This window comes from Oncorhynchus kisutch, linkage group LG2 (genome assembly GCF_002021735.2).
Source record: "Oncorhynchus kisutch isolate 150728-3 linkage group LG2, Okis_V2, whole genome shotgun sequence".
NCBI classification, from domain to species: domain Eukaryota; kingdom Metazoa; phylum Chordata; class Actinopteri; order Salmoniformes; family Salmonidae; genus Oncorhynchus; species Oncorhynchus kisutch.
The window spans coordinates 17284345-17305209 of NC_034175.2; the positions used below are offsets into that span (position 1 = coordinate 17284345).

The 20865-nt window shown below is 44.4% G+C and overlaps 1 protein-coding gene across 3 annotated transcripts in view; it reads right to left on the bottom strand.

Moving 5' to 3' along the window:
- bbs9 (Bardet-Biedl syndrome 9) overlaps positions 1-20865 on the bottom strand; it is a 214801-nt gene that overhangs the window by 132344 nt on the left and 61592 nt on the right. For all 3 annotated transcript variants that reach the window (XM_031789181.1, XM_031789165.1, XM_031789175.1), the window contains 4 exons: positions 20168-20308; positions 19272-19367; positions 18995-19167; positions 18732-18884 (listed from right to left, as the gene is read on the bottom strand). In XM_031789181.1, the coding sequence (XP_031645041.1) occupies positions 18732-18884; positions 18995-19167; positions 19272-19367; positions 20168-20308 (563 nt within the window). The remainder of the gene's footprint in view (positions 1-18731; positions 18885-18994; positions 19168-19271; positions 19368-20167; positions 20309-20865) is intronic.

Genomic DNA, 20865 nt, shown 5'->3' on the forward strand with positions numbered 1-20865 from the left:
GAGAAACGTCTACAGACCCTCTCCAACACAGCATCATAACAGACAAAAATCTAAATCTAAATGCAGGTGTCACTTTAATAAGGCAACGGTATAAGGCTCTCTCTCCCTCCCACCCTCTACTGTGTGATGGTTTGGTTTACATAAGTCCATAAGACTTATCCCCTCCACTTAGCCCCACGATCACGTTTCCTGAAAGAGGACACTGCTGACATGTTTCTGACCCCTGAAATGGGGAGCGAGTGTGTGTGTATGTGTGTGTGTGTGTGTGTGTGTGTGTGAGAGAGCTGGTTGGGCTCCACTGGGGCACACTAGCAAGGCTTCTGATATGTGCAGAACTCTGTGGCTGAATTAATATATTAATATATCAATATAACCATTGTTGCGTGGAAATCTCAGTGAAAAGATGAATATATATCAAACACACATACATATGTATATATACACATATATAAAAATACACATATATATATATGTATATACACACACACATATATATGTATGTGTATATACATATCTACATATTATCAGTGGTCTTGTATGTCTTCCATTTCCTAATAATTGCTCCCACAGTTGATTTCTTCAAACCAAGCTGCTTACCTATTGCAGATTCAGTCTTCCCAGCCTGGTGCAGGTCTACAATTTTGTTTCTGGTGTCCTTTGACAGCTCTTTGGTCTTGGCCATAGTGGAGTTTGGAGTGTGACTGTTTGAGGTTGTGGACAGGTGTCTTTTATACTGATAACAAGTTCAAACAGGTGCCATTAATACAGGTAACGAGTGGAGGACAGAGGAGCGTCTTAAAGAAGAAGTTACAGGTCTGTGAGAGCCAGAAATCTTGCTTGTTTGTAGGTGACCAAATACTTATTTCCCACCATAATTTGAAAATAAATTAATAAAAAATCCTACATTGTGATTTTCTGGAGAAAAAAAAATCGAATTTTGTCTGTCATAGTTGAAGTGTACCTATGATGAAAATTACAGGCCTCTCTCATCTTTTTAAGTGGGAGAACTTGCACAATTGGTGGCTGACTAAATACCCCACTGTACGTCGTCCGATTAATCGGTATCGGCCGTTTTTTAATCCTCCTATAAATCGGTATCGGTGTTGAAAAATCATAATCGGTCGACCTCTAAAACATACACACGTATACATTACCTATACGTACACACATATATATACACACACACACACACACACACACACACACATATATATATATATATATATATACAGTGCCTTGCGAAAGTATTCGGCCCCCTTGAACTTTGCGACCTTTTGCCACATTTCAGGCTTCAAACATAAAGAAATAAAATTGTATTTCTTTGTGAAGAATCAACAACAAGTGGGACACAATCATGAAGTGGAACGACATTTATTGGATTTTTCTAACTTTTTAACAAATCAAAAACTGAAAAATTGGGCGTGCAAAATTATTCAGCCCCCTTAAGTTAATACTTTGTAGCGCCACCTTTTGCTGCGATTACAGCTGTAAGTCACTTGGGGTATGTCTCTATCAGTTTTGCACATCGAGAGACTGAATTTTTTTTCCCATTCCTCCTTGCAAAACAGCTCGAGCTCAGTGAGGTTGGATGGGGAGCAGTTGTGAACAGCAGTTTTCAGTTCTTTCTACAGATTCTCGATTGGATTCAGGTCTGGACTTTGACTTGGCCATTCTAACACCTGGATATGTTTATTTTTGAACCATTCCATTGTAGATTTTGCTTTATGTTTTGGATCATTGTCTTGTTGGAAGACAAATCTCCGTCCCAGTCTCAGGTCTTTTGCAGACTCCATCAGGTTTTCTTCCAGAATGGTCCTGTATTTGGCTCCATCCATCTTCCCATCAATTTTAACCATCTTCCCTGTCCCTGCTGAAGAAAAGCAGTCCCAAACCATGATGCTGCTACCACCATGTTTGACAGTGGGGATGGTGTGTTCAGGGTGATGAGCTGTGTTGCTTTTACGCCAAACATAACATTTTGCATCGTTGCCAAAAAGTTCAATTTTGGTTTCATCTGACCAGAGCACCTTCTTCCACATGTTTGGTGTGTCTCCCAGGTGGCTTGTGGCAAACTTTAAACGACACTTTTTATGGATATCTTTAAGAAATGGCTTTCTTCTTGCCACTCTTCCATAAAGGCCAGATTTGTGCAATATACGACTGATTGTTGTCCTATGGACAGAGTCTCCCACCTCAGCTGTAGATCTCTGCAGTTCATCCAGAGTGATCATGGGCCTCTTGGCTGCATCTCTGATCAGTCTTCTCCTTGTATGAGCTGAAAGTTTAGAGGGACGGCCAGGTCTTGGTAGATTTGCAGTGGTCTGATACTCCTTCCATTTCAATATTATCACTTGCACAGTGCTCCTTGGGATGTTTAAAGCTTGGGAAATCTTTTTGTATCCAAATCCGGCTTTAAACTTCTTCACAACAGTATCTCGGACCTGCCTGGTGTGTTCCTTGTTCTTCATGATGCTCTCTGCGCTTTTAACGGACCTCTGAGACTATCACAGTGCAGGTGCATTTATACGGAGACTTGATTACACACAGGCGGATTGTATTTATCATCATTAGTCATTTAGGTCAACATTGGATCATTCAGAGATCCGCACTGAACTTCTGGAGAGAGTTTGCTGCACTGAAAGTAAAGGGGCTGAATAATTTTGCACGCCCAATTTTTCAGTTTTTGATTAGTTAAAAAAGTTTTAAATATCCAATAAATGTCGTTCCACTTCATGATTGTGTCCCACTTGTTGATGATTCTTCACAAAAAAAGACAGTTTTATATCTTTATGTTTGAAGCCTGAAATGTGGCAAAAGGTCGCAAAGTTCAAGGGGGCCGAATACTTTCGCAAGGCACTGTATATATATATATATATATATATATATATATATATATATATACACACACACACACATACATACATACATACATACATACACACACACACATACATACATACATACATACATACATGCATATGTAAATATATATGTGTATATATATATATATATATATATATATATGTAAGTATATATGTATATATGCATATGTATGTACACTGCTCAAAAAAATAAAGGGAACACTTAAACAACACAATGTAACTCCAAGTCAATCACACTTCTGTGAAATCAAATTGTCCACTTAGGAAGCAACACTGATTGACAATCAATTTCACATGCTGTTGTGCAAATGGAATAGACAACAGGTGGAAATTATAGGCAAGTAGCAAGACACCCTCAATAAAGGAGTGGTTCTGCAGGTGGTGACCACAGACCACTTCTCAGTTCCTATGCTTCCTGGCTGATGTTTTGGTCACTTTTGAATGCTGGCGGTGCTTTCACTCTGGTGGTAGCATGAGACGGAGTCTACAACCCACACAAGTGGCTCAGGTAGTGCAGCTCATCCAGGATGGTACATCAATGCGAGCTGTGGCAAGAAGGTTTGCTGTGTCTGTCAGCGTAGTGTCCAGAGCATGGAGGCTCTACCAGGAGACAGGCCAGTACATCAGGAGACGTGGAGGAGGCCGTAGGAGGGCAACAATCCAGCAGCAGGACCGCTACCTCCGCCTTTGTGCAAGGAGGAGCAGGAGGAGCTCTCCCAGAGCCCTGCAAAACTACCTCCAGCAGGCCACAAATGTGCATGTGTCTGCTCAAACGGTCAGAAACAGACTCCATGAGGGTGGTATGAGGGCCCGACATCCACAGGTGGGGGTTGTGCTTACAGCCCAACACCGTGCAGGACATTTGGCATTTGCCAGAGAACACCAAGATTGGCAAATTCGCCACTGGCGCCCTGTGCTCTTCACAGAGGAAAGCAGGTTGACACTGAGCACATGTGACAGACGTGACAGAGTCTGGAGACACCGTGGAGAACGTTCTGCTGCCTGCAACATCCTCCAGTATGACCGGTTTGGCGGTGGGTCAGTCATGGTGTGGCATTTCTTTGGGGGGCCACACAGCCCTCCATGTGCTCGCCAGAGGTAGCCTGACTGCCATTAGGTACCGAGATGAGATCCTCAGACCCCTTGTGAGACCGTATGCTGGTGCGGTTGGCCCTGGGTTCCTCCTAATGCAAGAAAACATTTGACCTCTGTCATTGCCAACAAAGGGTATATAACAAAGTATTGAGATAAACTTTTGTCATTGACCAAATACTTATTTTCCACCATAATTTGCAAATAAATTCATAAAAAAATCCTACAATGTGATTTTCTTGATTTTTTTTTCTAATTTTGTCTGTCATAGTTGAAGTGTACCTATGATGAAAATTACAAGGGGAACTACTAGGGGAAGGGGAACTACTACTTCAAGGTCTCAGAGCAGGTGACGTCACCGATTGAAACGCTATTTAGCGCGTACCACCACTAACTAAGCTAGCCGTTTCACATCCGTTACACAAACACACACACAAACATATACACACACTAATACAAGCCAGCCATTAGACGGAAATTAGGGCCTTGGTCCTGGTCCCAGTGTAAATGACAAAAATTGTGAGGTTTTGAAGAGGTCTGGCAAATAGAGACCTGTAGCAGGACAACAAACACCACAAGAAGCATGATGCTAAAAATGCTAATGAAATGTCAATGTAAGAAATGCTAATGCTACCATAATGCTAACGAGGCTAATGATCATCTTCAGTAAAATGACTTAACATTCCCCTCCTCCCTTTCTAATGCTAATCCCGAGGAACGCCACAGTGAGGGCATTGTCCTGCTACCTCTCCCCTCTCAACACACACATAACCATACACCACACACACTGAAATTCATACGCATGCTCACAGACGCACCCGCACACAGCCCTCGGCCATGTCGACATCCCTCAAACAGAGCACTATTTGCACTTTTGCTTTTCTCTCAATGGTCTCCTTTGAACAGGCCACACTGAGTAAACAGAAAACAGAAAAAAAAGCAAATGAAGGAGAGAAAAAAAACGAGGGGAACTCTGGGAATTTACTTCAACAAGATAAATATCCTAGCCGTGGCGTCGCTACACACACACGCCTTCTCCCTCTGATTACAGAGTAAATATGTGTAATCTTATAAAAAGGTCTGCGTGGCGGAAGCGGTAGTAGACACACTGCAAAGAGAGAGCAGCGGCAGGACATGTTGACTTTGGAGAAAGCGCTTTTGGAGAAGTGATCAGTCAGAGACGCACAGAAGCATGCATACACACATATACACAAGCAAACATACACACATATACACAAGCAAACATACACACAAGCAAGCATACACACATATACACAAGCAAGCATACACACATATACACAAGCAAGCATACACACATATACACAAGCAAACATACGCACAGAAGCATGCATACACACATATACACAAGCAAGCATACACACATATACACAAGCAAGCATACACACATATACACAAGCAAACATACGCACAGAAGCAAGCATACACACATATACACAAGCAAGCATACACACATATACACAAGCAAACATACACACATATACACAAGCAAACATACACACAAGCAAGCATACACACATATACACAAGCAAACATACACACAAGCAAGCATACACACATATACACAAGCAAGCATACACACATATACACAAGCAAACATACGCACATATACACAAGCATGCATACACACATATACACAAGCAAGCATACACACATATACACAAGCAAACATACGCACATATACACAAGCAAACATACACACATATACACAAGCAAACATACACACATATACACAAGCAAACATACACACATATACACAAGCAAACATACACACATATACACAAGCAAACATACACACAGAAGCATGCATACACACATATACACAAGCAAACATACACACATATACACAAGCATGCATACACATATATACACAAGCGAACACAAAAATGCAAAGGCACATACTGCACTGTACACACACACTCACAAACACACGTAACTGCGATAGCAGTTAAGCATATATCCTCAACAAATATGATTCAAATCATCACTAATGAAAAAATACTATGTAGTACATTTCCACCATTGGCCATAAGCCTGTTGGAATGCTGTGTGTGTCTGGGCTCATGAAACAGACACACCCATTCATTACATGCACTGGGGCCAAAGAAGGTAAATCAGTAGAATTATCAACAAGCAGTGTCGCGTGAACCAGGCTGCTGCAGCCAACATACGTAGCAATCTTTACAGACCACAGGGTTAGAGTAACATTTACACACACACACACACACACACACACACACACACACACACACACACACACACACACACACACACACACACACACACACACACACACACACAGTGATCAGCATCCAAAATCATAACCATAAACATACATGTTAAGCAATGGAATTCTCTCGTATGAGCAAAACACTTTAGTCAGTACAGGACAACAATAGTAAGTTCCTCTGGTCCCAGTAGATAAAGCCACAGGCAGGGCATGATTGTTGTTGTTTCGTTGTCCTCTGCCACGGTCTCCCTCTCTGCTGTCTAAGGTTACCTTAAGCTGGCAGACGGAGCCAGAAACAGATAGGGACTGTGTGTGTGTGTGTGTGTGTGAGACATACATCTCTCTCACTCACACACACACACACAGTTGAAGTAGGAAGTTTGTGTAGTAGTGGAGAGGGTAGCAAGTTTTAAGTTCCTCGCCATACACATCACAGACAAACTGAATTGGTCCACTCACACAGACAGCATCGTGAAGAAGGCGCAGCAGCGCCTCTTCAACCTCAGGAGGCTGAAGAAATTCGGCTTGTCACCAAAAGCACTCACAAACTTCTACAGATGCACAATCGAGAGCATCCTGGCGGGCTGTATCACCGCCTGGTATGGCAACTGCACCGCCCTCAACCGTAAGGCTCTCCAGAGGGTAGTGAGGTCTGCACAACGCATCACCGGGGGCAAACTACCTGCCCTCCAGGACACCTACACCACCCGATGCTACAGGAAGGCCATAAAGATCATCAAGGACATCAACCACCCGAGCCACTGCCTGTTCACCCCGCTGTCATCCAGAAGGCGAGGTCAGTACAGGTGCATCAAAGCTGGGACCGAGAGACTGAAAAACAGCTTCTATCTCAAGGTGACTGTTAAACAGCCACCACTAACATTGAGTGGCTACTGCCAACACACTGTCAATGCCACTGACTTTACTCCAGCCACTTTAATCATGGGAATTGATGGGAAATGATGTAAATATATCACTAGCCACTTTAAACAATGCTACCTTATATAATGTTACTTACCCTACATTATTCATCTCATATGCATACGTAGATACTGTACTCTATATCATCGACTGCATCCTTATGTAATACATGTATCACTAGCCACTTTAACTATGCCACTTGGTTTACATACTCATCTCATATGAATATACTGTACTCGATATCATCTACTGTATCTTGCCTATGCTGCTCTGTACCATCACTCATTCATATATCCTTATGTACATATTCTTTATCCCCTTACACTGTGTATAAGACAGTAGTTTTTTTTGGAATTGTTAGTTAGATTACTTGTTCGTTATTACTGCATTGTCGGAACTAGAAGCACAAGCATTTCGCTACACTCGCATTAACATCTGCTAACCATGTGTATGTGACAAATACATTTGATTTAATTTGATTTGGATTTGATTTGAAGTTTACATACACCTTACAGTCAAATACATTTAAACTCAGTTTCTCACAATTCCTGACATTTAATCCTAGTTAAAATTCCCTGTATTAGGTCAATTAGGATTACCACTTTATTTTAAGAATATGAAATGTATAGTAGATAATAGTAGAGAAGGATTTATTGCAGTTTTTATTTCTTTCATCACATTCCCAGTGGGTCAGAAGTTTACATACACTCAATTAGTATTTGGGAGCATTACCTTCAAATTGTTTAACTTGGGTCAAACATTTCGGGTAGCCTTCCACAAGCTTCCCACAATAAGTTGGGTGAATTTTGGCCCATTCCTCCTGACAGAGCTGGTGTAACCGAGTCAGTTTTGTAGGCCTCCTTGCTCACACACGGTTTTTCAGTTCTGCCCACACATTTTCTATGGGATTGAGGTCAGGGCTTTGTGATGGCCACTCCAATACCTTGACTTTGTTGTCCTTAAGCCATTTTGCCATATCTTTGGAAGTATGCTTGGTGTCATTGTCCAATTGGAAGACCCATTTGTGACCAAGCTTTAACTTTAAATGATGTCTTGAGATGTTGCTTCAATATATCCACATAATTTTCCTACCTCATGATGCCATCTATTTTGTGAAGTGCACCAGTCCCTCCTGCAGCAAAGCACACCCACAACATGATGCTGCCACCCCTGTTGGGATGGTGTTCTTCGGCTTGCAAGCCTCCCCCTTTTTCTTCCAAACATAACGATGGTCATTACGGCCAAACAGTTACATTTTTGTTTCATCAGACCAGAGGACATCTCTCCAAAAAGCACGATCTTTGTCCCCATGTGCAGTTGTAAACCGTAGTCTGGCTTTTTTATGGCGGTTTTGGAGCAGTGGCTTCTTCCTTGCTGAGCGGCCTTTCAGGTTATTTCAACTCCAACCAACCAACCAACCAACCTACCTACCTACCTACCTACGTCGACTTCAACCTACCTACCTACCTACCTACCTACGTCGACTCCAACCTACCTACCTACCTACCTACCTACGTCGACTCCAACCTACCTACCTACCTACGTCGACTCCAACCTACCTACCTACCTACGTCGACTCCAACCTACCTACCTACCTACGTCGACTCCAACCTACCTACGTCGACTCCAACCTACCTACCAATGTCGACTCCAACCTACCTACCTACCTACCCACGTCGACTCCAACCAACCTACCTACCTCCTGACGTACATACGCACGTATGTATGTATGTCTCAAGAGAAGAGATGGAGAATGCTGCTAGCCACTGGCACTGTGTGTGTGTGTCTCCCAGGAAAGAGGAAGGTGGTGTGGGTTCACATACTGTACTGAAGTGCTTCGCTTTCATGACATCACCCATAATCCCTTGCGTTCCCTTAGGAAGTCCGTGAGGACTGTCGTGATGGAGCTAACAGGTACACAGGTGAATGAGGTAAGCCAACAAGGTAAATGATGTACAGCTTTAACACAAGCGGTCTGTTGATACATGTACATGTACATGGATTCGGTGAATCATATCTGTCTGAAAAACTCCACACACAGTTCAAATGTTTTATTACACACGCAGACACGCATACACACACAATCTGCTGAAGACTATCCAGCCGTATATATTTTCAGAAATTTCCCAAGTATCTCTGGTCCTGCCATTGAATTCTCAGAATCAAGAGGAGAGGGCCGTGACACGGAAAGCTGAGTGCTAGCTGAGCGATAGGAGTATGTGCGCGCGAGGTTTATTCTACTTCAATGTGACACTTCAGTGTTAATATATGACTAAAATATAACACTTATGATATGGTAACAAAAATATATAATTGAATGAAAACAGTGCATAGTGAGAGTGAGCGAAGTATGACTGGAGGACAAGGGCCTCCTGGAGATAAGGGGGTTTAGTGGTGCCTGGAGCCCAGCTCTGTGGGACATACATCAGGGTGAGACATCCCCAAAATACCCCAATAACGAGCCTCTGTGGGCCCGGGGATAATGAGCACCTGTGATGGAGGCGAGGGTGTGTGTGTATGCTTGTGCGTCCGTGCGTGCGTGCGTGCTTGCCAGTGTACAGGAGTGTGTGTGAAAGCTTCTCACTTTAATTACACCGTGTGAATAATCCCGTTAGCTGGTGGCTAACCTCGGAGAGGCTAATAACAAAGGACCAGTGGGAGAAGGCATGCTCCATTACAGTGTGGAATCCCCTCTCCACTCAGGCCGCTAAGAGCCACTCAGCAGACACAATGAGATTAGGGTTCTAAACCTGTGGAACACAGAGGAACACTGGGCCTGTGGCATGTGCTAAGCCCTCCCTCGCTGAGAGGAGAAATGACATTCTTTAGCCGGAGAGGAAAAACACACTAGGGGATAATGACATAGATGTAGAGTGGACAGAATGGACTGGGAAAATGGCCCAGTTTAGTTTAAGTGCAGGGAAAATTACTTTGGGATAAGAAATTGAAAGCATAGAACTTACTGGAGAAATGATAGCTGTTGAGTGCAGGGAAGTGTAGGGAACCTGGATAAATTCCATTTAGTCATTAAAGCACAAGGAAATGACTCTGGGCTAATGGTATACTGTAGAACTAGACTGTATAGAATAGACTGGAAATGACACATTCCTTGATTAATAAAGCCCAGGGGGAAAGAAAATGGGCTAATCTCTATGACACTTAGTGGGCCAGCCAATATGGCTAGCTAATTTAATGGCTACTGTGTTCTAAGCAACAGAGTAGAATGTGATGTGGTAAGCAACAAGGGACTGAACAGTCTAAAATATCCAGATAACCCCAAGAAAGATATTCAACTGGCTATCCTGCTATGTAGTTCTGTATGGTGATGTCCATCTATGTTCTAACAGGTTTTACATAGTCACATGCAATGGCGCAATGAAACAGATTGAATTGAAAACACTAGAACTGGATTGACTGACACGCCTTTGGAAAGGAGAAGAGGACAGGGGTGAAGAGGAGAAAAGAGGAGGAAAGGAGAAGAGGACAGGGGTGGGTGGCTCTCTCTCCCTCACCAGTAATACACCCAGACATGTTTGTGATAAAAGTCCACCACACCCAGGGGAGTCCCACAGACAGAAGCATTACAAGTAGGTACAGTACACATCAGACCTTCTCTAGCCCCCATCTCTATCTGCCTTTGGGCAAACACCTGGGCCTTCTCCATGAGAACAGAGAAGGAGGGTGGTGTGTGTGTGTGTGTGTGAGGGGATTGTGCAGACTGGCAGAGATGGGCTTTGCTGTGGCTCCTCTCAGGGATTTGACATTCTTAGATAAAGCACCCCAGTCCCACGCCCTCTCCTCTCTCCCTCCTGCTGTGTATGGCCTGAGGGGGCAGGAGACGACGCACACAAACAGTGCACACACCCTTAAATCAGTGTCCCAAATGGCAACCTATTCCTTATGTAGTGCACTAAATGTGCACTAAATGGGGAATAGGGTGCTATTTAGGACATACCCTAGTCTGTGTGGCAAACACTCTTTTACATCATAGATATTTATTTGAGTATCTGGTCACAGACACCACTAAAGATACTAAACAGTGCCTTCTCTAGACAGGGTGTAAGCAAACAAAAGCCTTTTTCATGATGACGTTCTTCTGACATTTATAAAAGACAGGTTTTTCCAGATGCTTGCCTGCGTCACACACACACTCCTCTATATCAGTCACTATCTGTCCCCCACGCTTACACACCCATGCCTATATGTCAGTCAGCTATATGAAAGACAGTCATTCATTGACATGGTAGACATTCATAGAGGAGGGCCCCAGTGACTCCTAAATGTGCATGATGGGTAGGCTGCATGTTCATTTATCCTGTGTCTGTGTGTGTGTTCGAAGGCCAGTTTGAAATGCAGTCTCTTAGGTGCGGTCTGTGTTTGTGTAGCAGATGAAAGGTCAGGAGGACCTGAGGGAGTTCCTCTGTTTCTCCTTTTTTTTCTGACCCCAGGGTATTTTACCGAGGAAACACACATTTACACATCTCAATGGACACACACAGCGCTCAGAGAGCCCCAGCCATTAATCGCGAGGGCCTCACGTACACAGTGGGATCTGTGTTTAGCCATGTTTAGCGCTCCATTTGGGCACAGATAATTCAGCCGCTGTCTGAAAGAAGCCTCCATTACTGGAACGAGAGGCCCCTGAGCGGACTGTCAGTCAAAACTAAAGTGTCCCACCTCCTGCTTTTGAACTGCTAATTACAGAGAGCCTCCGCTCAACTCAAACTCAGCTCCCAGACAGCTAGTGCCGCGGCCTGCTAGGATAGCGCGCTAACGCTAACACCGTGGCCATTTCACCTGAGATAAACACTAGGCAAATAATTATATTCCCCCCTCACTCATCACACCCTCCTTCCCCTCTGCAACCCCCCACCCAGAAATGTCTTTCCCGGTCCCGAGTGACAGCAGTGTGCTTTCGCTCAGAGATCAACAGCAGAGGAGAAAAACAGGAATGCTAAGGCTAGGCTAAGATAGCCCTCTGGCTAACCTCTCCATACCTGCTATAGATGAATCAAACAGAGAGTTAAAGGGTGAGCCAGGCTGAACTATAAACCGTGGGGCCAGGATGAGTAATGTTTTTTAAAGTAGTGAGAATAAAAAGTGGAGGAAACAGACACCTCTGGCCAGCTCACATACACATTATAGAGCAGGCCGCATCTGGCCTTCATGAATAAAATATAGGAGGAAGAGATGAGGAAATAATGAACAAAGGAAATATTATCCCCCTCTATATGAATGTACACTAGAGCAGAAAAATCACACAGGCCTCTCACAGTATCTCTGTTCTCTCGATGACAAACAACATACACAAACATTAATGAGGGGAAATCCCCTAACCGACAGCCCAGCCTGGCCACAGATAAGATGCATAATATTTACCAATCTGACATTCGATGATGCTGCACTTAGTTCATCCAAAGTACACATGTACCTCATCTACCACTTGCTGGGTCCACAGACTACTTTCTTGGTATCCATAATATTAGGCAAAATTGTCATTTGAGTGTACTATCCCTGACTAAGCACAATAAGGCATGTACTGTAGCTAAAAACAACTTTTAACCCCTGTCATTTACAATCACATTTGGCATGTCAAAAGATGAAGACTCATGACTGACAACCCCGGTTGTAACTAAAGCGCTGAGTTTGTGAGAACCACCATAGCTCACAGACCTTCAGAAGGGCTATATAAACCATACCCACCCAGAGATATGAATAATTTATTTGACGCGTGCATCACTCTTCCTAGTCGACCGTCGATAGAGTCCATTATTGGGTGTATACATTACAGCACGTATAAAGTGTCAGAAACTTCCCGAATCAACGGTGGATGGCAGGCGCTGGCGGGAAGCGGGACTGACTGACACCGGAGCACATTAGACAGACTAGGGAGTAATACTGTATAGAGAGAATCACTCCGGGCTCTAGTAATGCTAGGGGACAGGCAGTAGCGCTGGGACAGCATCAACTAGCATTAGCAAAACAAAGAGACACTGATATAGTAATAGCATTAGCTGGCACTGGGACATGCAGTACATTTAGACAGATATCTGCCACGAACAGCATTGTCAAAACGACATACTTCAGAAACAAAAATGTATGCAATTAATGCAATGACTTACATTGCTAAAATATATTACACAGGTTTTTAATACATAATGAAACAGCAGGGAGCAGGTCTCGAACCCTCGACCTTCGAGCCCGGGGTCCAGCGCGCTATCGACTGTGCTGCATGCTCTAAAGGATGCTCGTGCAGCAGAGTCGATTTCCACGCTTATAAACCCAGGGTCGTTACAATATTATAGTTAGGGATGGGCCTGGTTATTTTAATATCTGAACGGTTGTTAGTATTCGAATACTTGCGAGAGTATTCATACAAAAATAAATAATACTCATAGGCCAGTTTGATCAATAAAAAGCTTTGTCTAAATGAAATGATCCATGCTACACACAATGATATACCATGACATTTGAAATACTTAATTCAATAAAACACCAAACTTCTAAAACGTAGTTTTTATGACGTGCGCCCCGTAAAAAAGACATAGGCCTATACCGTAGAAGCATATACAGGTTTCACACGTTTGCTGGAACAATAGATAAGCTATGGCATCTATAAGTTTGTCTAATTAGCGCGAGTCTGTATGGCTACCCTCTCTTCCTCTCCCTCCTGTGTCAAACTCACCGGGAAGAGCGGCACCTCTCCTCCCAAGTCGCACAGGCTGCGTAGCAAGTTTAATAAACCGGGAAGAGCGGCACCTCTCCTCCCAAGTCGCTGCGTAGCAAGTTTAATAAACCGGGAAGAGCGGCACCTCTCCTCCCAAGTCGCTGCGTAGCAAGTTTAATAAACCGGGAAGAGCGGCACCTCTCCTCCCAAGTCGCTGCGTAGCAAGTTTAATAAACCGGGAAGAGCGGCACCTCTCCTCCCAAGTCGCTGCGTAGCAAGTTTAATAAACCGGGAAGAGCGGCACCTCTCCTCCCAAGTCGCTGCGTAGCAAGTTTAATAAACCGGGAAGAGCGGCACCTCTCCTCCCAAGTCGCTGCGTAGCAAGTTTAATAAACCGGGAAGAGCGGCACCTCTCCTCCCAAGTCGCTGCGTAGCAAGTTTAATAAACCGGGAAGAGCGGCACCTCTCCTCCCAAGTCGCTGCGTAGCAAGTTTAATAAACCGGGAAGAGCGGCACCTCTCCTCCCAAGTCGCTGCGTAGCAAGTTTAATAAACCGGGAAGAGCGGCACCTCTCCTCCCAAGTCGCTGCGTAGCAAGTTTAATAAACCGAGAAGAGCGGCACCTCTCCTCCCAAGTCGCTGCGTAGCAAGTTTAATAAACCGGGAAGAGCGGCACCTCTCCTCCCAAGTCGCTGCGTAGCAAGTTTAATAAACCGGGAAGAGCGGCACCTCTCCTCCCAAGTCGCTGCGTAGCAAGTTTAATAAACCGGGAAGAGCGGCACCTCTCCTCCCAAGTCGCTGCGTAGCAAGTTTAATAAACCGGGAAGAGCGGCACCTCTCCTCCCAAGTCGCTGCGTAGCAAGTTTAATAAACCGGGAAGAGCGGCACCTCTCCTCCCAAGTCGCTGCGTAGCAAGTTTAATAAACCGGGAAGAGCGGCACCTCTCCTCCCAAGTCGCTGCGTAGCAAGTTTAATAAACCGAGAAGAGCGGCACCTCTCCTCCCAAGTCGCTGCGTAGCAAGTTTAATAAACCGGGAAGAGCGGCACCTCTCCTCCCAAGTCGCTGCGTAGCAAGTTTAATAAAAACTATTTTAGAACATGTACAACTATCCGAATATCACCAAAAAACGTATTACATTATTTGAATAGCCTATTAATAGCAGGATATAGAGAAGAAACAACATGTCAACCTTAAGGGCCTGCATGACCCCCAAGGAATTTAAAAACTACACCATGTCCGGGCCAGTAGAAATTCAGTTCAGGACAGTAGATTTTTGGCCACCTTGCCCAAATCAGGCCAGTGAGGAAACGTTGAACGTTGGACCCTTCAAAACGTGAACACTGATCCCAGTTTGTTAGGTAAGTGTCCCTTTAAAACTGTACCAGTTTTGTACCAGTTTTGAACCTCACGGTGAGGGTATGAGTACACCTCGTAGTGGACCTTATGGGGAGTGCATCTACAGTGTGAGCTCTGTATGGTTCTACTCAGATAGGAGTAATGGTTAAGTACTGACACATTAAAAATCTAATGATGTAATGATGTCACCCACTCCCAGAGCCGTAGGAGTTAATGAACAGTGTTAAAGAGTGCCTCACCAAACGAGCCCCTACTGTAAACAGTGACGGCAAGGGACCATCACTTTTCAACGTCAGACAGTCTACACCACTCAAAACGCACACACGCACTCACACAGAACTAATACAGTAATCCACACACAGTTGGAACTCATCACCCGACATACACATCATCACACACTCACATTGGGAACTTCAAATCAAGGCAAACACACACACACACACACACACACACACACACACACACACACACACACACACACAGTATAATGACACCACAAACACACTGTCCCACACTCCCACACTCCGAACCATACAGAGGTTTCTAATGAGGTTTCTTTGTTTAATCATAATTTAAAAAGGAAGGCTCCCCCCACACACACACAGCAAGAGAAAGACACAAACGCTCCCACATTCTTATTACAGCCCATCTCCTGAATGAGTAAATAACGTCTAACCGGGCGATAAGACGAGCCTAGACGACAGAGATAGATGGGTGTGTATGTGTGTCTGTGTTTGTGCGCATGTATACACTACCGGTTAAACGTTTTTGTACACCAATTCATTCAAGGGTTTTTCTTTATTTTTACTATTTTCTACATTGTAGAATAATAGTGAAGACATCACAACTATGAAATAACACATATGGAATCACATATTGACCATAAGTGTTAATATGTCAAAATATGTGTGTTAATATGTGTGTTAATATGTGTGTTAATATGTGTGTTAATATGTGTGTTAATATGTGTGTTAATATGTGTGTTAATATGTGTGTTAATATGTGTGTTAATATGTGTGTTAATATGTGTGTTAATATGTGTGTTAATATGTGTGTTAATATGTGTGTTAATATGTGTGTTAATATGTGTGTTAATATGTGTGTTAATATGTGTGTTAATATGTGTGTTAATATGTGTGTTAATATGTGTGTTAATATGTGTGTTAATATGTGTGTTAATATGTGTGTTAATATGTGTGTTAATATGTGTTAACAAATCAAAATATTATTTATATTTGAATCTTCAAATATGCTGAGCACTTGTTGGCTGCTTTTCCTTCACTCTGCAGTCCAACTCATCCCAAACCATCTCAATTTGGTTAAGGTCGGAGGATTGTAGAGGCTAGGTCATCTGATGCAGCTCCATCACTCTCCTTCTTGGTAAAATAGCCCTTACACAGCCTGGAGGTGTGTTGGGTCATTGTCCTGTTGAAAAACAAATGAGCCCAAACCAGATGGGATGGTGTATCCCACTAAGCCCAAACCAGATGGGATGGTGTATCCCACTAAGCCCAAACCAGATGGGATGGTGTATCCCACTAAGCCCAAACCAGATGGGATGGTGTATCCCACTAAGCCCAAACCAGATGGGATGGCGTATCCCACTAAGCCCAAACCAGATGGGATGGCGTATCCCACTAAGCCCAAACCAGATGGGATGGTGTATCCCACTAAGCCCAAACCAGATGGGATGGTGTATCCCACTAAGCCCAAACCAGATGGGATGGTGTATCCCACTAAGCCCAAACCAGATGGGATGGTGTATCCCACTAAGCCCAAACCAGATGGGATGGTGTATCCCACTAAGCCCAAACCAGATGGGATGGCGTATCCCACTAAGCCCAAACCAGATGGGATGGCGTATCCCACTAAGCCCAAACCAGATGGGATGGTGTATCCCACTAAGCCCAAACCAGATGGGATGGTGTATCCCACTAAGCCCAAACCAGATGGGACGGTGTATCACTGCAGAATGCTGTAGTAGCCATGCTGATTAAGTGTGTCTTGAATTCTAAATACATCACAGACAGTGTCACCAGCAAAGCACCCCCACATCCTCCTCCATACATTATGGTGGGTAATACACATGCGGAGAACACGGCGGTTGGAACCAAAAATCTCCAATTTGGACTCCAGACCAAAGTTTCTTGGCCCAAGCAAGTCTCTTCTTCTTATTGGTGTCCTTTTTAGTAATGGTTTCTTTGCAGCAATTCGACCACAAAGGCCTGATTCACTCAGTCTCCTCTGAACAGTTGATGTTGACATGTGTCTGTTACTTGAACTCTGTAAAGCATTTATTTGGGCTGCAATTTCTGAGGCTGGTAACTCTAATGAACTTATCCTCTGCAGCAGAGGTAACTCTGGGTCTTCCTTTCCTGTGGGGATCCTCATGAGAGCCAGTTTCATCATAGCGCTTGATGGCTTTTGCGAATGCACTTGACATTTTCCGTATTGACTGACCTTCATGTCTTAAAGTAATGATGGACTGTCGTTTCTCTTTGCTTATTTGAGCTGTTCTTGTCATAATATGGACTTGGTCTTTTACCAAATAAGGCTATGTTCTGTTTACCCCCCCTACCATGTCACAACACAACTGATAGGCTCAAACGGATTAAGAAGGAAAGAAATTCCACAAATTAACTTTTAAGAAGGCACACCTGTTAATTGAAATGCATTCCAGATGACTACCTCATGAAGCTTGTTGAGAGAATGCCAAGAGTGTGCAAAGCAGTCATCAAGGCAAAGGGTGGCTATTTGAAACATCTCAAATATAGATTATATTTGATTTGTTTAACACTTTTTTTGGTTACTACATGATTCCATGTGTGTTATTTCATAGCTTTGATGTCTTCACTATTATTCTACAATGTAGAAAATACAAAAAAATAAAGAAAAACCCTTGAATGAGTAGGTGTTCTAAAACATTTGACTGGTACTGTATGTCTTTGTGTTTATGTGCTTACAGTGTATGTGTGTGTGTGTGTGTGTGTGTGTGTGTGTGTGTGTGTGTGTGTGTGTGTGTGTGTGTGTGTGTGTGTGTGTGTGTGTGTGTGTGTGTGTGTGTGTCTGCACAAGCATGGGTGTGTATGTTTGTGTATTCCTGTGTGTGGTCATGGCATTATGTGTGTATTCCTGTGTGTGTGTGGTCAAGGCAGTGTTTGTCTGCTATAAGTATACCATAGGGTGGGAGCTAGCACCTCAGTAGTAGCAGGAAGTGCGTAAATCTGCAGTGTAGGCCCATCACTCTGTAAATCAACACTAGTGCACTCATTACTCTCTCTCTGTCTGTCTGTGTGTGTGTGTGTGTGTGTGTGTGTGTGTGTGTGTGTGTGTGTGTGTGTGTGTGTGTGTGTGTGTGTGTGTGTGTGTGTGTGTGTGTGTGTGTGTGTGTGTGTGTGTGTGTGTGTGTGTGAATCACCATACGGTATGAGGTAGGGAAGAATCAACACCTCACAAAAGAGAGGGAAGAAGGGAGGGGAGAGAGACTCTCCTTTCATCATGTTTCTAAATGCTATGTGCATGCCTGAGAGTGTCCTGGTCTACTGTGTGTGTGTGTGTGTCTGACCTGGCGGTAGGTGCCCTCCATCAGTGTGTCTAGGTTCTGTAGGGGGGCGGGGGTCTTGTCTTTGAAGCGGGTCAGGAGACGGCGTTGGATGGCTCTGAACTGGACCGCCCGCTCTGACAGGAGGTCCTGGTACTTCTCTGCACTCACACGCAGCTATATGTACACACACACACAATGTTTTTCTAACACTGCAGACAAAAGCTGTACCTAGAAACACAACACATGACTGTGTGTGTGACAGTGTGTCTGTGTTCCTTACACACCTCAAAGTGGTGGTCGACAGTCTCAAAGTACTCAGCCAGAGGTATAGGGCCTGCAAAGCTGTTTCTGAAGTCTTTGACTCCCTGCTTGGCAAAGTGGCGGTCGAAGCGCTGCACCAGTTCCTTAGCCACCAGCCAGATGTCCTCAAAACTCTCACTCTGGATACGGTAGCGCTCTGGAGAGGGTAGAAGGGAGGGGGGAGAGAAAGGGAGAGGGAGGTAGAGAAAGCTCAACTCCACATCAACCAAGTGCTAGAGGATGCTGTGTGTGTGTACTCACGGGAGGTCTTGGAGGCCATTACAGTGACTCTGGGCCCTGAGAGGAAGTGGAAGGCCAGAGAATTTCCCTCCTTGTCCTCAGACTTCTCCAGAAAGTCTACAACACAGAGAGGGACATTTAGTGAGAACAATAGGAACTAGAGTCCATTGGTCAAGGATACAGATATCTGATTATGGCACATAAATGAAAACAGTCCCCTGAAACACCACAATAACCCATTATTCACACACAGACTTAACATTCTCACGGACCAGTACAGTGTGGACTCTAGTGGCGGGATGTCAGGCAGAGATATGGTATGGGTTCCCTACCACACACACTCTGTCTCTGAGGTTCTCAGGGGCCAGTACAGTGGGGTCTCCAGTGATGGGATGTCAGACAGAGATATGGCAGCTTATCTCTCCTCAGGACGCCAGCCAACGTGAAGAGAGCACATCACATTGTTCTTTATCTACCCACAGAGCCGTGCGCACGCACGCACGCATACACACACGCACGCACACACACACACTATCTTCATGCATCTAATCTGGGACAGGGGTCCTGTGTGGTAGGAGACGCCATGCCCAGGTCCAGATAATGACTGATAGTCAGCGCTGCTTCCTAGGGCTTAGACCTGCTCACCAACAGCAGGTAGACTAGATTCACACTAACACTATCAACAGCATCAATACATACCACTCACTCTCCATTCCAGGGCATATACATGCCACTCAGTCATGCAGTTGACACTATCGAAGACAAGCAGACTTAAAACTTAACCACTATTGTCACGGTACACCACTCTCCCACTATCCCTGGGTGTACAGGGGACCAGTGGAGAACAGGACATGTAGATATCTAATGGTACAGACCAAGTTCTGGGTTGACTCAGGTAGATCTCTATGGTCTGTTACCTGGGAAGACCTCGCTGAGGTTGACCGGCGGTTTGTTGGTATCCACGGTGATCTTATACTTGGCGTTCTTGGAGGGGGCGGAGGGGCAGCAGACCAGACGGAGGGGCAGGGAGAACTTACACTGGGCCACCCTCGGGATGCCTGAGAGGATGACAGAGGAGAGAGAGGCTGAATGTGAGGAGGTGGTTTTGTGAAACATGCAGCACGCAGGTCGCAGTGTGTGTGTTGGTCCTTAAAAATTGGAGAGACACATCTTTTAATGAGTCAATGTGCTGTATCACGCTACTTGTGTGGTTAAGACATGGCTGGTTAAGACACCATAATACCTCCTCCATGCATTACGGGGGGTAATACACATGCGGAGTTCATCCGTTCACCCACACCGCATCTCACAAAGACACGGCGGTTGGAAACAAATATCTCCAATTTGGACTCCAGGCCAAAGGACAAATTTCCACCGGTCTATTGTCCATTGCTCGTGTTTCTTGCCAAAGCAAGTCCCTTCTTATTATTGGTGTCCTTTAGTAGTGGTTTCTTTGCAGCAATTGGACCATGAAGGCCTGATTCATACAGCCTCCTCTGAACAGTTGATGTTGAGATGTGTCTGTTACTTGAACTCTGTGAAGCATTTATTTTGGCTGCAATTTCTGAGGCTGGTAACTCTAATGAACTTATCCTCTGCAGCAGAGGTAACTTTT